Raw genomic sequence first — 16,986 nt, forward strand, 5'->3', positions numbered from 1 at the left:
GATAACCTTGATAGTTTGGAAGAATGGTTATAGTTCTCAATATTAGCAATTTTTCTATTTTACAAGGAGACTTCAAGAAGTTTTGTGGAAAATGGAATTAAATGATAGTGGAATTTTCCATGAACTTTTTTGAAGTCCGCCTTGTATATATTTAAAAATATTTCTCAATATGTTTAATGGGATCAATCCAAATAGCCTGAGAAATGTAGCCATTTTTATTGTTCTTTCTAGCATCTGATTTTAAAATATGAACAGTTCTTGAAGCTGCTTCTTGCTAGAGAAGGGTAACTGCCCATGCAGTTGTTTCCCAACGTGGGTGATACTGCCCCCCTGGGGTATGTGTGTGTGTGTGTGTGCTGCAATGATCCATCAAATCCAAACTTACTGCCATCCATTCAATGCTGACTCATAACCCCCCTGTGGGGTTCAGAGACAGTAACTGTTTATGGGAGTAGAAATCCCAGTCTCACTGAGTTGCTGGTGGTTTTGAACTTCCGACCATGTGGATCACAGCCCAATGTCTAACTACTACACCACCAGGGCTCCAGGGGTCTGCAAAAGCAGATACCTATATTTTATCCTGGATTATGGACTACAGGACATAAGTTTTTGATTGCCAGGGGGGTTCTGAATAATATTTTTCTGGAAAGGAGGCAGTAGATCAAATAAGTGTGGGAACCTATGGTTTATGGTTTATGGCATTGGCAAATGTTCTAATATAGAATGCCATAGGAGTAAACTTTTCTGTTTATTATTTATAGTCACCAAACCCACTGATGTGTTCATAATTTTTTTAAAGAAAACAAAATGGAAATTATTGGTTGAAATTCAAAGCCAATATCTAGAACTATGGTGTTTTATTCCCTACCCCAACATCTGAACTATAGTGAGAGTCTTAATTTTTAGTGTCAGAATTTAAATATAAGAACTTAAAAGAAAAAGAAGAAAGTATCAACTAGATAAGTCACATATTGTTTCATAGCTTTACCTAAATTTAATTTTTTATCCCAACCTGTCTTTACTATGAGATAAAAATTCAGCTTTCTTTTTAAAGCATAGTTTCACATGTTTAAATCCAATACTGACACAGATTCTTATACAAGTGATACTACTTAATTTAGTTGGAATGCTAGTATGGTACATTAGCTTTCTAAATTCTTTGTTAGAGTTCAATGAATTTTTCTTCTGTGAATCTTTACTTTCCGTGCCATATATAATTTAGTCTAAAAAAAGATATGGTCTTTTGAATTTTAGTAAAAATGGCTCTTTAAACTCTTCTGGAGACTTGAAGCAAATCAGGGTAAGGTATAGATTGAGAAGAACTGAAATAACTAATCTTTTGACTTATGTGCTTTATAATAATAGTAATAACAAAACATACAGGATGAGTCAAGTGGTAGTTGTGGACTTTATTCCAGACAACTAACAAAATGTCTATGAGGGATTATTACAGCTTCCTCTAGGAGTTAGCTTGAAGATTCTGAAGCTTTTATTAATGCCTGGGCCCAGGATTCCTTATCTGTAAAATTTCTATAAGAGGATGTACATTCATAAAGAACTTACTAAACACTTGTTAACTTTATAGACTTCTGTTTGCCCTTCCAGGTGTACTTCATTTTAAAGAATGGCAACATTTACTAAAATTTTCTTTAAAATGTATATTACTTTTGTAGTAAATGTGGTGTGAATCTTTGGAATTTGCATCATTCAAATGAAATAAAATTGTTAGGAGGAATGATACAAATTGTGGAAAATTTAAAACTGTTCAGATAAGTCAGAAGTCTTTCTACCCTATTAGATTATAATTTTCCAAAAGGCTCAACATTGAATGCAGTTCATTCAGGTGGGATGATTTACCTCACATTACATGCTTGAATGGATTTTTGTTCCTGATGAAAGATTTGTTTGCTTTCTGGCAATATCTGTGGCTATTTAGCTCAGGCAGTTAGAATATAGTGCTAACAAACCCAAGATGGTGATTTTAGTTCCCGTTTTAGTAATCTTGTTTAGTAATCTGCTATAACAGAAACTATACAAGTAAAATTGCTTTAACAAAAAAAATCCATTTTTTTCAGTTAAGGAGGCTAGAAATCTGAATTCAGGATGTCACCTAAGGAAAGGTCCTTGTCTCAACTGTGGGGCTAGTATTAAGTAGAGATCTGCAAGTGTCTTGCTTTCATTCTTTCCCATGGTGTCGTAATCCCCATGTTCTAGGGAAGTACTCAGCACAAGGTCTGGATCTAAAGGTCACGTTCTTCCCTTAGCTGTTTTTTCTTGGCAGTGGTGAAGCCCATCTTTCTCAGTTTGCTTTTCTTTCCATGCATTTCTTGTAAGATAAAATGTGTGACTTTAATCAGAGTGGCGACTTGAGTCAACTGGTGATTTGAGTAATGGAGGGACCTGACTCACACCCTCTAGCAAGTCTGTGACTCTAGGTATACTTCACACTAATCATGCCTCATTAATGTATAGAGGTTAGGATTTTAAATGACTAACAAAAGTGGAGGATAATTATATCAGATACAACCTGGAGAACAATGACACAAGACTAGGTATTGGGAACTGATTACAAGGATCCACATGTGACCTCTTCCCTGGGAGAGGGACAGCAGAGAAGGGGGGAAGGGAGACTCCGGATAGGGCAAGATAGGACAAAATAACGATGTATAAATTACCAAGGGCACATGAGGGAGGGGGGAGCAGGGAGGGAGGGGGAAAAAAAAGAGGACCTAATGCAAGGGGCTTAAGTGGAGAGCAAATGCCTTGAGAATGATTGGGGCAGGGAATGTATGGATGTGCTTTATACAATTGATGTATGTATAAAAGAAATGGAATCCTTAAGAAAACCTAAAAAAAAAAAGACTAGGTATCATGGCCTAGCTATGTTGAGACATATTTTGGGGGAACATAATTCAATTCATGAAATTTCCCTATATAAACTGGTTAGTTTTGGCTCATTTTCATGCTGCTAACTATAATTTACCTTAGCCAATCATTGCTTAAAAAATAAAGCATATCTATATTACAAGGGAGACCGAAGTTGAGATGTAGCTATTGTCATTATTGTTAGCTACTGTTGAGTCCACTCTATCTCACAGTGACCCTATGTGGAACAGAAGAAACCATCTCCTATTTCTACAGCATCCTCACAATTGTTCTTATGTTTGAGCCCATTGTTGCAGCCACTGTGCAAATTTCATCTCATCAAAAGTATTCTTCTTTTCCCCTACCTCTCTACTTTGCCAGGAACAATGTCCTTCTCCAGGGACTGGTCTCTCCTGATAATATATCTAAAGTATAAGATGAAGTCTCACCATCCTTGCCTCTAAGGAGCATTCTGGTCGTACTTCTTCTTTTTTTTTTTTTTTTAACATTTTATTAGGGGCTCATACAACTCTTATCACAATCCATACATATATATACATCAATTGTATAAAGCACATCTGTACATTCTTTGCCTTCATCATTCTCAAAGCATTTGCTCTCCACTTAAGCCCTCTGCATCAGGTCCTCTTTTTTTCCCCCTCCCTTCCCACTCCCCCCTCCCTCATGAGCCCTTGATAATTTATAGATTATTATTTTGTCATATCTTGCCCTATCCGGCGTCTCCCTTCACTGCTTCAAGACAGATCTGTTTGTTATTTTGGTAGTCCATGGTACTTTCAATATTCTTCACCAACACCATAGTTCAAATGCATTCAGTTTTCTTTGATCTTCTATGTTCATTGTCTGACTTTCACATGCATATGAGGTGATTGAAAATACCATGGCTTGGGTCAGCTGCACCTTAGTCCTCAAAGTAACATCCTTGCTTCTTAGCACTTTCAGGAGGTGTTGTGTAGCTAATTTACTTAATGCAGTGCAGCATTTGATTTCTTGACTGCTGTTTTCATAAGCATTGATTGTGCATCAAAGCAAAATGAAATCCTTGGTAGCCTGAACCTTTTCTTCATTTATCATGACGTTGCTTATTGGTTTGGTTGTGAAGATTTTGGTGTTCTCTTCATTGAGCTGTAATCCACAGTAACTATTTCAATCCATGAACTTCATCAGCAAGTGCTTGAAGTCCTCCTCACTTTCAGCAAGCCAGGCTGTATCATCTGCATATCACACGGTGTTAATTTAAGCCTTCCTTCAATCCTGATACCACATCCTTCTTCATATAGCCAGCTTCTTTGATGATTTGCTCAGCATACAGAATGAATAAGTATGGTGACAGGATGTAACCCTGATGCACACCTTTCCTGATTTTAAACCACGCAGTATTCCCTTGTTTTGTTTACACAACTGCCTCCTGATTCATGTACATAAGCATAATTCCCATTCTTCTCAGGGCTATCAATAGTTTGTTTTGAGCAACATAGTTGTATGCTTTCCATAGAGTTTTCACAGACTTTGGAAGCAGAGGACTGCAGAGTTTTGCTCCAAATCGTGAGGGTGTGCACTGGTTTAGAGCACATCCAGCTCCTGGGCTGTACTCAAAGCTGGTAGCTCTTCAACTCACTCGGTGTATCTAGGCGAGAGTAGCAAACCCAAATGAGGGACATGTTGCTTCCAAAATCCAAAGATGCCCACTAGGTGCTATGCCTCCCTCCTTTCCTTTCTTCCTTCCTTTAATAAAACCTGTTTTATTGACATATAATTTGTATAACATTCTATTCAATAGTTTAATCAGATTTAAAGAGTTGTACATTCGTAACTACGATCAATTTTAGAACATTTTTTCTTTATTGTAAACATTGTTATTAGCGCCACATTTCCTCCCATCCTCTCTTGCCATACTGCTAAGCAACTCTCTAAGGTGTTTATATAGCCCCGTTCTGCTTTAGTGGTAGTATTATCAGCTTTTTGAGAGATAATAAAGTAACTTCCATGGGGTCTGTCCTGTTCTTAATGGAATTATTTGGCTTTTATTTGTTTAGGTGATAATGGTTTCTTAAATATTTTCGAAATTAGTCCTTTGTCCAATGTGTCATTTCCATTTTCCACCCTGGTCTCTGGGTTCTCATTTTATTCTTTTAATTAAAATGTTTGCACACAAGTGCTTTATTTTTAGTAGATTCCAGTTACCTAGTTTGTCTTTCTTTATGGTTGGTAGTATGTTTCTGCAATAAATTAGGACCCTTACATGTGTCCTTATTTTCTCATCGATGATCTATATAATTCTTGGATTTACATTTAGGTCTTCAATACATCTTGAGTTTATTTTGTATATTGCATGAGTTATAGGTCCATTTTTGTACAGGTAGAAATACAATTTTGCCAGCACCAGTTGCTGAAGAGACCATCTCTTACCCATTGAATGTTTTTAGTAGCCCTTTCTCAGTGATCAGTTAGGTAGAAGGTTCCATATAATTTACTTGAATATGGAAGACCAAAGGAAATTCAGTACCTTTGAACTATAGCATTGGTGAAATTATACCATGGACTGCCAAAATTATAAACAGATCTGTCTTGGAAGAAGTACAACCAAAATGCTCTTTAGAGGCAAGGATAGTGAGACTTTGTCTCATGTATTTTGAACATGTTATCAAGAGAGACCAGCCTCTGGAGAAGGACATCATGACTGGTAAAATGAAGGGGCTGGGAAAAGGATAAAACTTTTGATGAGATGAATTGAACAATGGTCTCAACAAGGGTCTCAAACTTAAGAACAATTATAAGGATGGTACAGGAATGGGAAGTGTTTCCTTCTGGATACCATGCACCTTATTTACATTATTGGCAAGCTATGGAATCCCCTTGGTGGGCCACAAACACTACAAATTTGCATACTGTTACTCAGTGATTTAGTTGCAATTAGAAAGATTCCAAGTGGAAGAGCCATATTTTGTATTTCATTGCTTACATTTCTTAAAAGCTTGTGATCAGTCATCGAAGATTTAGCTATTTATCTCTACTCATCTAGAACAAAAGGGAAAGAAGGAAACCTAAGAGTCAGAGAAGGGACCAAACTGTAGGACTAATTGTCTCCATAAACCACAGCCTCTTTTCCCCTGACGCCAAAAGAACTAGATGGTGCCTAATAACCACTACCAAAGGTTCTATTCAGGGTTACAATAGATGGATCCTGAAAGAGAGGGAGAGAAATGTGGAACAGAACTTTAAATTAAAAAAAAAAAATCCAGATTTACTAGACCCATTGAGGCTGGAGTAATCGCTGAGCATATTGCCCTGAAATACAACTTAAACCTTGACCCAAAACTAACTCCTGAAACAATCTTTTAACCAAATAACAGGTTATCCTAAAAAGTCAAAAATGTTACTCTCGAGTACTATACTCTTTTAAATAAATTAGCTGTATGAGGCCAAATGAACACAGTTAATTTAAAGCAAAGATGAGAATGGTGGGGCAGTGTGACTAAGCTAATGGCAGTGGAACCCCTAGAATGGAAAATTAAGACTATTGATACAATGTGCAGAATTGAACCAATGTTAATGAATATTATGCGGGGAAATTGACAATGGGAACCTGTTTTGCTATATAAGCTATGAAAAATACTATTAAATATATTTTAAATATTATGCTAAAAAGAATCTAGTCACAAAGGACCATAAACTGAATGATTCCAAATGTATGAAATGTCCAGATTAGGTACATTTACAAAGACAAAAATTAGTGGTATTCAGGGGCTGGGTGTGGTTGTAGAAAATAGTGACTGCTGATGCATTTGGGATTTCTATTTAGGGTGATGAAAATGTTGTAAAATTGATTTTGCTGATGAATGTCTGCATGACTCAGTGAATATACTTAGAGGCACTGAATTGTGTACTTTAAATGGGTGAATAGTGTAGTATGTGAATTACATCTCAGGCTATTTTTAGAAAAGAAATATCAGATCTTTTAGATATTGTAGTATACTCATGTATTTTAACGATCCCAGATTTTTTTCCCCCTGAACTATTAGCATTCTGTTTTTCTCTTCAGTATAAGAATGGGTAGAGGAAAATGAGGACTTGGGAATTCTTCAGATCTACACTTTTCAAAAAACTGAGTCTGTTCATTATTTTGTTTACAATATAGGGTTTTATAAAGTAATTCCCCAGTTGAGACACACTCTTTGCAGTATAACATTTTAATTAAGAGATGGCTTTTGCATAAGGGAGAATTCAGGTTTATTGGTAATGCAATAATACAAAATATGAAGGTGCTTCAAACATTCTTGGAAAATGAAATTAGAAGATAAAGAGAAAGTATAATGTTTATTTCACAACATAGGATCCATCAAGATCAAAGCACCTTTGTAAATAATAATACCAGCCAATTAGTACATATCTGAACAACTGAGGATGTTGGGAATTTAACTATGTCAGTGCTGTCTGATTTACATTTTAATTGAAGAAAAATGGATGTCCTTTAAAATATTTTTAAGAATAGGAAACAAAATGAAGTTAGAAGAAGCCAAACCAGGACTATAAAGTAGCTTCCTGTCAGAAAATTGCCCTTGTTTGATGAGAGGAACAATCAGGAACATTATGATGACGGAGACTGGTGAAGTCTTGCTGGGCATGTTTTTCTGCCAAAGCTTTGGCTAATGTTCTCAACACCCTCTGGTTTTTCAGAAAGTCAACAAGCAAAACGTCTTGAGCATCCTCAAAAAAACTGTTGCCATCACCTTTAATTTATGACTGGTCCACTTTTGCTTTGACAAGAGCACTTCCATCTCATGATAGTCATTGCTTTGAGTGTACATTGTTTTCAGAATTATACTAGTAAAATCATGTTTCATCTCTGATTAGAATTCTTCAAAGAAATGCTTCAGGTTCTTAACTGGTTAAAATTTCCACAGAAAGCGTTCCTCTTTCTATGATCAGGACACATAGTTTTGGCACCCATTGAACAGAGCATGTGCTCCATTTTAATTTTTCAGTCAGAATTGTGTCAACTGAAACAATCTGCGGTGTTGGCTATGGTTTCTACTGTTAATCTTTGTCTTCTCAACTCTCAATTAGAATACCAACAAGATTGTTTTTTCGAAACTTGATATGGATGGTCTACTTCAGTGGGCTTCATCCTCAGCATCATCTTATTTTTCTTAAAACAAGTTATCCATTTGTAAATTGCTGATTTCTTCATAGCATTGTCCCTGTAAACTTCTTGTGAAATAGCAGTGATTTCACCATTCTTCCATTCAGACTTTACCATAAATTTGGTGTTTGTTCTTGCTTCAATTTTAGTAGAATTCATGTTGCTCTGATAGGGGCTCTATTCAAACTGATGTTTTAACCTACTTAGTGCCTCAATCTAGATCCTGTTCATACGTGGTATAAAAACTTAGTTCATATATGTGATAAAAAACAGCATATTTTGCTGTAAACTTTTTTTAAACCAGTGTAGTTTTTTTTCATAATAACAAATTTTTCATGAATTTTTGAAGACCACTTGTATGCAACTTTAAATAACGCTCACTAAGGCAGAACTATGCCTGCTGGGATATATGTCATAATAAAGAGTATGAAACAAGCAATTATGTGGTAGTTTTAGGTTGCAGATTTTTGTGCAAGAGATTTTAACCGAAGTCCAATAATTTTCAATTCCCTAACCTTAGGATAGTACTCATGTACTTATTCTCACACTAAGGAATTTCAGCCTTAATTCCAAAGGATTATTTCAGTTCCTTTAATTTGTTGCAGGTGAATTAAAGGTAAAGTCCAGTTTGCTTAGTGGGATTTCCAAATCTGATTCTTCTGGCGTAACCTATGAAACACCTTGAAAGAACAAAGTCTAAAGTCCAGGCTGTCTATAGCATGCAGCCTGGGTCACCAAGGGCTGGATAGAAATTTGATTAAAAGTACCCAATTAAGAACATAATCAATAAATACCAGGTGTATTCTCCTGTTGGAGTAATATTAAGCATTTTTCCCAATTGAGGACTAGTTTATCCATCAGCCAATGTGAAGTCACCTCCTCTGAGACAAAGATCACTGTCCCCCCCACCCCCCGCCACCCCATCAGCATCACCTCTGCACTTGAATTTCTATTGGGGTTCATTGAGCACCCTTGTAGAAGTGTCTGTTGATTTGGGGTAACCGTAGACATGTTATATAGCAGGGACTGATTGTTCCACTCTCTCTACTCCAGAAACTGACCCGAGCTGAGGTGAGGCCCCCTTTGTTGAATTGGTTATTAAGATATACAAACAGGAGGGGAGAAGTGGATCATGAGGGGGAGACCAAATAAGAAATTACATGACCTGAGAACAGGTGCTTGCCTTTGTCTTAGTATTTGTCCTTTTGTGATTGACTAAGTATAATAGTTTCTAGACCCATCCTTGTCATGTAGTGTTTCGTGGTTTCACCAGTTTTGTGTATGTACCAGAGTTTATTTATCCATTCTACTGATGGATGTTTGGGCTGCTTTTCCTATCTTGTTATATGTGAACAGTGTTGTGACGAACATGGGGCCATACATTTGTTTGTATTTTGTCTCTTCTTTAGGTACAGCAGAGGTATTGCTGGGTCTTAAGGGATTTCTCTTTCCAATTGTTTTAAGTAGCTATTGCTTTCCACAATGGTTGTACATATTTATAAGCCCACCAACAGTGTATTTTCAATCACTCCACACACTCTCCGGCATTTGTTGTTTTGTTTCTATTTAAAATTTTTTAATTGGGCTATGGTTGTGGGTGTAAGGTGGTGTCTCGGTTTGATTTGCATCATCTGGATGGCTAGTGTTTGTGAGCATTTCTTCATGTGTTTGTTAGCTATCCACGTGTAGCGTGTTGTCTCCCGTGAATGCCTATTCATGTCCTTTGCCCACCTTTTAATTGGATTATTTGATTCTTTCTTATTGAGATATTACAGAATTCTGTAGATTTTGTAATTAATTCCTAGTCTGTTGTTTCATTGCTAAAGAATTTTTCCCAATCTGTGGGCTCTTATTTTATTCTTTTGATGAAGTCATTTGATGTGCTTAAGTGTTTTATTTTTAATAGATCTTTATTTCTATTATATTCTATTCATTCTATTTTGTTTTCTATTATGTGTGCCTCCTTTATGATATTTGGTAGTCTGTGTATGTCCTGCAATAGGGCCCTTAAGTTTGTCCCAATTTTCTCATTGATCATCCTTACAGCTTTGAGATTTACATTCACGTCTCTGTTTCATCTCCAGTTAATTTTTGTACATGGACTAAGATATGGGTCTTGTTTCATTTTTCTGCAGATGGAGAGCCAACATATCAAGTACCATTCATTGAAGAGAGTATCCCTTTGACATTTAATATTCTTTGGTTATTTGTTGAAAATCAGTTGCCTGTAGGTAGATACTTTTATTTCTGGGCTTTCTATCCATACATTGGTCTATGTATCTATCAGTATACCTGTACCAGGCTGTTTTGACTACTGTCACTGTGTAGTAAGTTTTGAGGTCAGGTAGTGCAAGACTTCCTACTTTGTTCCTCATTTTCAAGAATTCTTTGCTTACCCTGGGCTTCTTCCTTCTTCATATGAAGTTGGTAACTAATTTTTCCATTTCTTTAAATGAATGAAGTTAGGAATTGGATCGGAATTGTATTTTATTTGTAGATTGTGTTGTGCAATCAGCAGTACATTTTCACAACATTACGTCTTCCTAACCATGAACATGGCATTGTCTTCCATTTGTGTAGATCTCTTTTGGTGTCTTGTAATAACGTTCAGTATTTTTTTTTGTATAGGTCCTTTGTTTCTTTGCTTAGATTTATTCCTAGGGATTTTATCTTTTGTGTGACTATTGTAAATGGTATTGTTTTCTTCATGTCTTTTTTGAAGCTTTCACTGGTATATAAGAATCCGGTTAATTTCTGCTTGTTATTCTTGTATCCTGCTACTTTACCAAATCTCTCAATTGTTTCCAAGAGTCTTTTTGTGGAGTCCTTAGCGTTTTCTCTCTATAAAATCATATCGTCTGAAAATAGCGAGAGCTTTACTTCTGTGTCCAGTTGTACTCTCCTAATTTCTTTTTGTTTGCTAAGACTTTCACATGATTCAATGTGTATTTTGGACCGACACAGTTCTATCGATAATACTTGCCTTTCTAACATTACTACCTACCTACCACTCCTTGCTCAAGGATTATACTAATCCTCTGTGTCTTCTGACTTTTTCCCTACCTGCCTCTTTTCTTTCTGGGCAGCTGATTTTCTTTCACAGTACAACTTACTTGTCACCTTTGTATTGGTTCCTGTCTTTCATAGACAGAGTTAATTGCTTTCATTTCGTTTAGGAGTGTCTGGCTTTACCAATAGTATATCATGTTATATTTTAGTGTGTTAATTAATCAGCCTTTGTCATTCAAGCCTTCAGTAATAGAGACCAAATTTTATTTGTTTTACTTGTGTATACATTGACTGTATAAAATATAGGCCTAGCCCATATTAGAGATAGCAATTCATGTTTGATTGCTGAGTAAAGTTGGTCATCTAGTTAGTTATGGCCTAAAAATAGAAACACAAAATAGCACTCCTCTACTCCCTGTACCCAGCTTCTTGATTATTAGCAATAAATAAATATTTAGTGAGCACCTCTGGAATAACTAGTATTATGAAAGATACCAAACTACACTCACCACCCTCGAGTCAATTGCAGCTGATTGTGACCCTATAGGGTAGAGGGTAGAACTACCCCTGTGGCTTCCAAGACTGTAACTCTTTACAGGAGCAGCAAACCTCAGCTTTCTCCTCAGAGCAGCTGATGATTTCACACTGCTTACCTTTCGGATAGTGTCCCAATGCATATATACTGCGCCACCAGGACTCCTCTGTGGAAGGTACAGACATATATAAATCCCGGTCCTTGTCTGTAAGGCTCTTGTTATGTTTTCAACATGTTTGAGAAAACTTGAAAACAACATAAAATACTATACGAGTGGGTACTTTACAAAAAAGAGGTTGTGATATGAGGGGTGATAATGCATTTGGAGTTTGTTCCACCAGGTCAGACTGTTAATCAGCCTTTCTATTTACAGGCTCTGAAAAGATTGCATAACAAAAAAAGGCCTAATTTGTGGCAGATGGAACTGGTTTTGCCACCACAATAATGCACCTGCTCACGCAGCCATCTCAGTGCGCCAGTTTTGGGCAAAAACCAGCATTCCTCTTGCCCCACGTACCTTACTCACCTGACCTCTCTCCATGTAACTTTTGTTTCCACAAATGAAAGGACAGCGATTTGATGACGTTAGAAGAGGTGAAGAAAAAAACAAGAGAGGTTCTGTCAACCATCCAGATGAGTTTGAAACATATTTCCAAGAATGGAATTTCAGATTTGACAAATGTATTAAGAGTAATGGAGAGTGCTTTGAAGGTGATACGGTTATGTTGTAAATGCATACATACATACATACATACATACATACATAGCTTTGGGGAGAGAATCCGGGTTTGGGGGACTACCCCTCATATAATAAAGCATTAAACAGTTTAAAGCAAATAGGTATTGCAACTCAGTAAAAAAAGAAATTCGCTGGCACAGCATTCAGGCAACTGAGAGTCCTAGAACTAACACTAAGTAGATTTCCAAAGTGGCAACAGGAGGCTAACAGTTTTCAGGAATATTATTGGCAAGCTGCTGTTGCTAGCTGCCATCCGGTCAGCCCATGTACAACAGAATGTGCACTCATTGTGATCCATATAGTAGGTTTGGCTGGCGAATTTTCCACTCAGACAGTTCTGTGCCGTAGCAGCACCACCTACACTGGCTGCGCTCACTCCCCTTGAGCAAACTATGAAGTCCACTATAATCCCCTAGCTGACTTGATTAAGGGGAAAACTAGTTGTATGGACTGGGAACATTTTTGAGGCTTTTAGGCTCTCGCCTACTGTGTAGGGAACCTCGTATCTTTACTTCTTTTATAGAACTTTTAAAAATCCCATTTCTTCAAAAATATTTATTGAGTGTCATATTAATTTCCTATTGCTGCTATAATAAATAACTTAAAACAACATAAATATATTCTCTTACAATTCTGGAAGCTAGAAGTTTAAAATGTGTCTGGCAGGGCTAAAATCAAGATGCCTACAAGGCTGTGCTACCTTCAGAGACTAGAGAATTTGTTTTCTTGTCTTTCCCAGGTTTTAAAAGCTGTGTTCCTTGCAGCCCTTGGCTTGCTCCTTTCTCCAATTGCAAAACCAGCAATGGAGCATCTTCTCTGACTTTGCTTCCACCTTCTCCTCTGTGTCAAATCTCCCTCTTATAGGATACTTTACAATTAGGTCTCACCCAGGTCATCTGAAATAATATCTAAACCTCATGATCCTTAATTTAAGCACACTTGCAAAACCCCTTTTGCCATATAAAGTAACATTCACCGGCTCTGGAAATGAAGACATGGAGGCCAGTATTCAGCCTCCCACAAGTAGCTAGTACATTGCGCGCACGGTGCTAAGGACTTTCTACCTTGTGCTATACTTATTGTGGCCATAGGTTTTCTCTGGTGCAACAATACGAAACCCTGGGGGATAGAATCTCTTGTTTCTTTCTCACAAAACCTAGTAGGTGGCCTTGCTTATAGTATGTACTCAGTATTGAAATAATAATTAATGATGTGAGTCAAACTTTGTTCCATAAATATAATTTTCATTAACTTCATTCCACAGGCATTTGTCGAGGTAGAAAGAGAAGTGTCTTTGATATCTGGATAATCATATACAATTCAGCCAATCGTTGCTGAGCTTTACTATATACTAGCTAGTAATGACAGTGCTAAGGAGGATGGTTAACATACTCCTGCCCTCAAGGAGAAATGGTGAGTAGCCCCAGGTGCCCCGGGTGACTAATAATGGTCTAGTTTGTGGAGAAGCACTTCTCCAAACCAGGGCTGTTCTGAGAGAAACCGTTTAATAAAGAAGCCCTGAGCATCACTTATCACCATCACTTTCCTTTCTACTATTGAAATTTCCTCCCCCAAATCACTGCCAAGAATTCTCCACGGGGTGATTGAACACCTCTTTATTACAGGGATCTCACTTCTACCCAGTGCTTCCAATTTGATCCTAATTCATTAAGAAAATTAGCAAAATCCTTTCTTCCACTGAGCTAAAAATTATTCCTCCCTTTGACTTTCACCACTACTCTTATGAGCTCTTCTTCCTTCCGCAGCCACATACCTACTTTGCCCAGTCTTATGGCAGTCATTCAAGTATTTCTAGGGATTCATTTCTAGGACTTATTTATTCATTCTGTATTTTTCTGCGCGTTTCTTATATGCTTGATACGGTGCTAGGGGCTCGAGATATAAAGATGAATAAGATGAAATTCCTGTTTAAGGACAGCCTAGCAAAGAGACAAACATGGGAATAGTTCACTTTCACAGGTATTCTATGAGAAGGAAATACAAATGCTCTAGGAGCTGGAGTTGGAGACCAGCCAGCTAACCCTAGGGCTGCAATGTCAATGATATTGTTCAATAATTTCTACATTCCATTGTATCATCTTTTGGGGGGTACTAAGAATGTATGATGCGTATGGTTCTCTTCTAATTAGCTTAGATTAGTGAATGCTTCCAGTACTATATCCATTTGCTACAATATCTCAATTAGAATTCTGTCGACTCCTGCAACCTTGCTTTTCACCAAAGAGTTCAATGTAGTTTGGACTTCTTCCTTCAATACCATTCGTTCTTGATCATGTACACCTCCTTAAATGATTGGATGTCATCTAATTCTTTTTAGTACAGTGACTCTGGACCAATGAGCACAATTCAACCAATATGCAACATCAACATAAATGGGGGAAATACTGATATTGTAAAGGGTTTCATTTTTCTTAGATCCACAATCAATTCTCATGGAAGCAGTAGTCAAGAAAGCAAACAGCATACTGCATTGGACCAATCTGCTGCAAAAGACCTCTTTAAAATGTTAAAATTCAAAAATGTCTTGAAAGCTAAGGTGGGTCTGACTCAAGCCATGGTATTTTCAGGACATTCATATGCATGTGAAACCTGGGCAATACATAAGGAATCCTGATGAATAATTGATAACTTTGAAATATGGCATTGGCAAAGAATACTAAATATATATCATGAACAGCAAGAACAAATACTCTTGAGAATCAAGAATGGCAAGATTTTATCTCTTGTAATCTGGACAAGTTATCTGGAGAGACCAGTCCCTATCATGCTTCGTAGAGAGTCAGTAGAAAAAAGGAATATCCTATAGGAGGCACACTGACACACATCTAAGGTGCAACTTTGGCTTCTCCTCTATGGAACAAAGAAGAGTGAAGAAAATCCAAATGCATGGGAACAATTAATCCAAGGGACTAAAGAGCCTCGACAACCCTGAGACCAGAAGATTGTTGCTTGGCTACATTGTTGCTTGGCTACCACTGCCAACTCCTCTGAAAGAGATGATCACCGGACAGTTCTAATCTTGCCCTTTCAGATTTGTTTTTGTTTCCCACACTCAAATAACATTGAAAAGGAACACAATTTGAGTCTCTCAAGGATGCCAAAGCTGCAGTTCCTTCACAATGTAAATCAAACAGTATAGAATTCTTTGGGGAAAGTTTAAGGAAGCAGAAACAATGCCTCCATACATACAGACATAGATGGAAGATGTGTCCAGAAACAACAACTTTGCATTTCTATGTTTTTTATTAATAAAGCTTCTATGATGGTTTTAGCCGTCATTTTTGGCTTACTTTCATATAGGAGAACAGGAGTTGTCCACAGAGAAACAAGAGGACATATGGCAGAAACTGAACAGCAGACAACTCAATCTCCTCTGTCACATCTTTCTTTTTCTCTGGCTTCAGAAGAGGTGGGTCCCATCCTCCCAAAGCCATTTTACTTGCTTCTTTCCTGTAGTCTTCTCTGCACTGTTCATCCATCTCATATGCATTTCCAATATTTTCCTTTCAACCTTTAAATGTACTTAAATATTTTCAAATGGATAATACAAACACTATTGTGTTAGAAAGGGTTCTCTGGTTTGTCTCTCAGGAATGAAGGTCTGGGTCAACTATGCTTTAGCCTTTAATTTCTCTTGGCCACACCTCTCTTCTTTCCTTTCTCATTCAAACCTCTGGAAAACAGTCATCCTTTCCTAGGTATTTCTTTACTTTCTACTCATTACTTTCTCCAAAATTCTCTTATAAAGACCATTAACCTTAATTGCCAAATATGACTGATCCTTTAGTAACTAGCTGGACTGACCAGATAGTACATGGGATCTCTGAGAACTCTGTATTTTAAAAAGCTTTTGATATCTTGACATTCCAAGACCTCTCTAGCTACTCTTAATTGTTGCTTTTCAGTTGAATTCCCTAGTCTTTTCATCTGCTTGCCCATTAGAAATCAATGCTTCCTTGGGTTCTGTGTTCTCTTATCTTTCTTTTTGTACTCTCTTATTTGTCTTTCTCCTCACTCTTTTTATTTCACCTCAGTAATCTCATCCACTTTCAGAATTTATACCACCATTTGTTATATCCATAACACTTTTATTTCTATTTCCGCTTCTACCTCCATATACAACTCCGAATATCCAATTCACCTGAGTATTACTTCCATTGCATACCATCATCCACTCCTTTTTATTGTAGTAGAATATGCAATGGCTAATCACACAGAATTAATAATCAGATTGCTTGTGTGTTGAGTCTCAACTTTGCCACCTAAAAATCCTGAACAAATTGTTTTTCAGTATTTCTGTATCATGGAAAATGGGTAACAATACCAAACCTCCTAATGTTCTTGTGAGGACAGAAGAGCAAAATGCAAGTCACTAGCACTTAGCTTAAAATATATTAGCTATTGTTAAGAATTGCTTGCTTGTATGGGCCATACCCAAACAAGCTAAACAGAAACCTGGTCATCTTCCTCTTCTTTCACCTCCTCCCACATGCAACAAGAGCAATAACGGGTGCCCTCAAGCTGATTGCAACTGACATCACTTCTCATGCACTATTCTTGGTAAAGAGCCCTGGTGGCTCAGTAGTTGAACACTGGGCTGCTAACACAAAGATCTGCTCCTCCAAAGGTTACAGCCTAGAAAACTATGGAGGC

General features: G+C 37.2%; 1 protein-coding gene across 8 annotated transcripts in view; it reads right to left on the bottom strand.

Annotated features, from left to right (window-relative positions):
* Positions 1-16,986, bottom strand: part of LOC142453675 (histone deacetylase 8-like) — a 49,515-nt gene that overhangs the window by 10,772 nt on the left and 21,757 nt on the right. For 3 of the 8 annotated variants that reach the window (XM_075555225.1, XM_075555218.1, XM_075555221.1), the window contains one exon: positions 11,692-11,739. The exons of 2 other annotated variants lie outside the window; for them this stretch is intronic. In XM_075555225.1, coding sequence (XP_075411340.1) covers positions 11,692-11,739 — 48 coding nt within the window. Of the gene's footprint in view, positions 1-3,551; positions 4,514-5,975; positions 6,071-11,691; positions 11,740-12,012; positions 12,119-16,986 lie in introns of those variants that run through there. 3 more of the 8 variants (XM_075555224.1, XM_075555223.1, XM_075555219.1) reach the window with 3 other exon arrangements.

This window comes from Tenrec ecaudatus, chromosome 7, assembly GCF_050624435.1.
Source record: "Tenrec ecaudatus isolate mTenEca1 chromosome 7, mTenEca1.hap1, whole genome shotgun sequence".
Taxonomy (NCBI): Eukaryota; Metazoa; Chordata; class Mammalia; order Afrosoricida; family Tenrecidae; genus Tenrec; species Tenrec ecaudatus.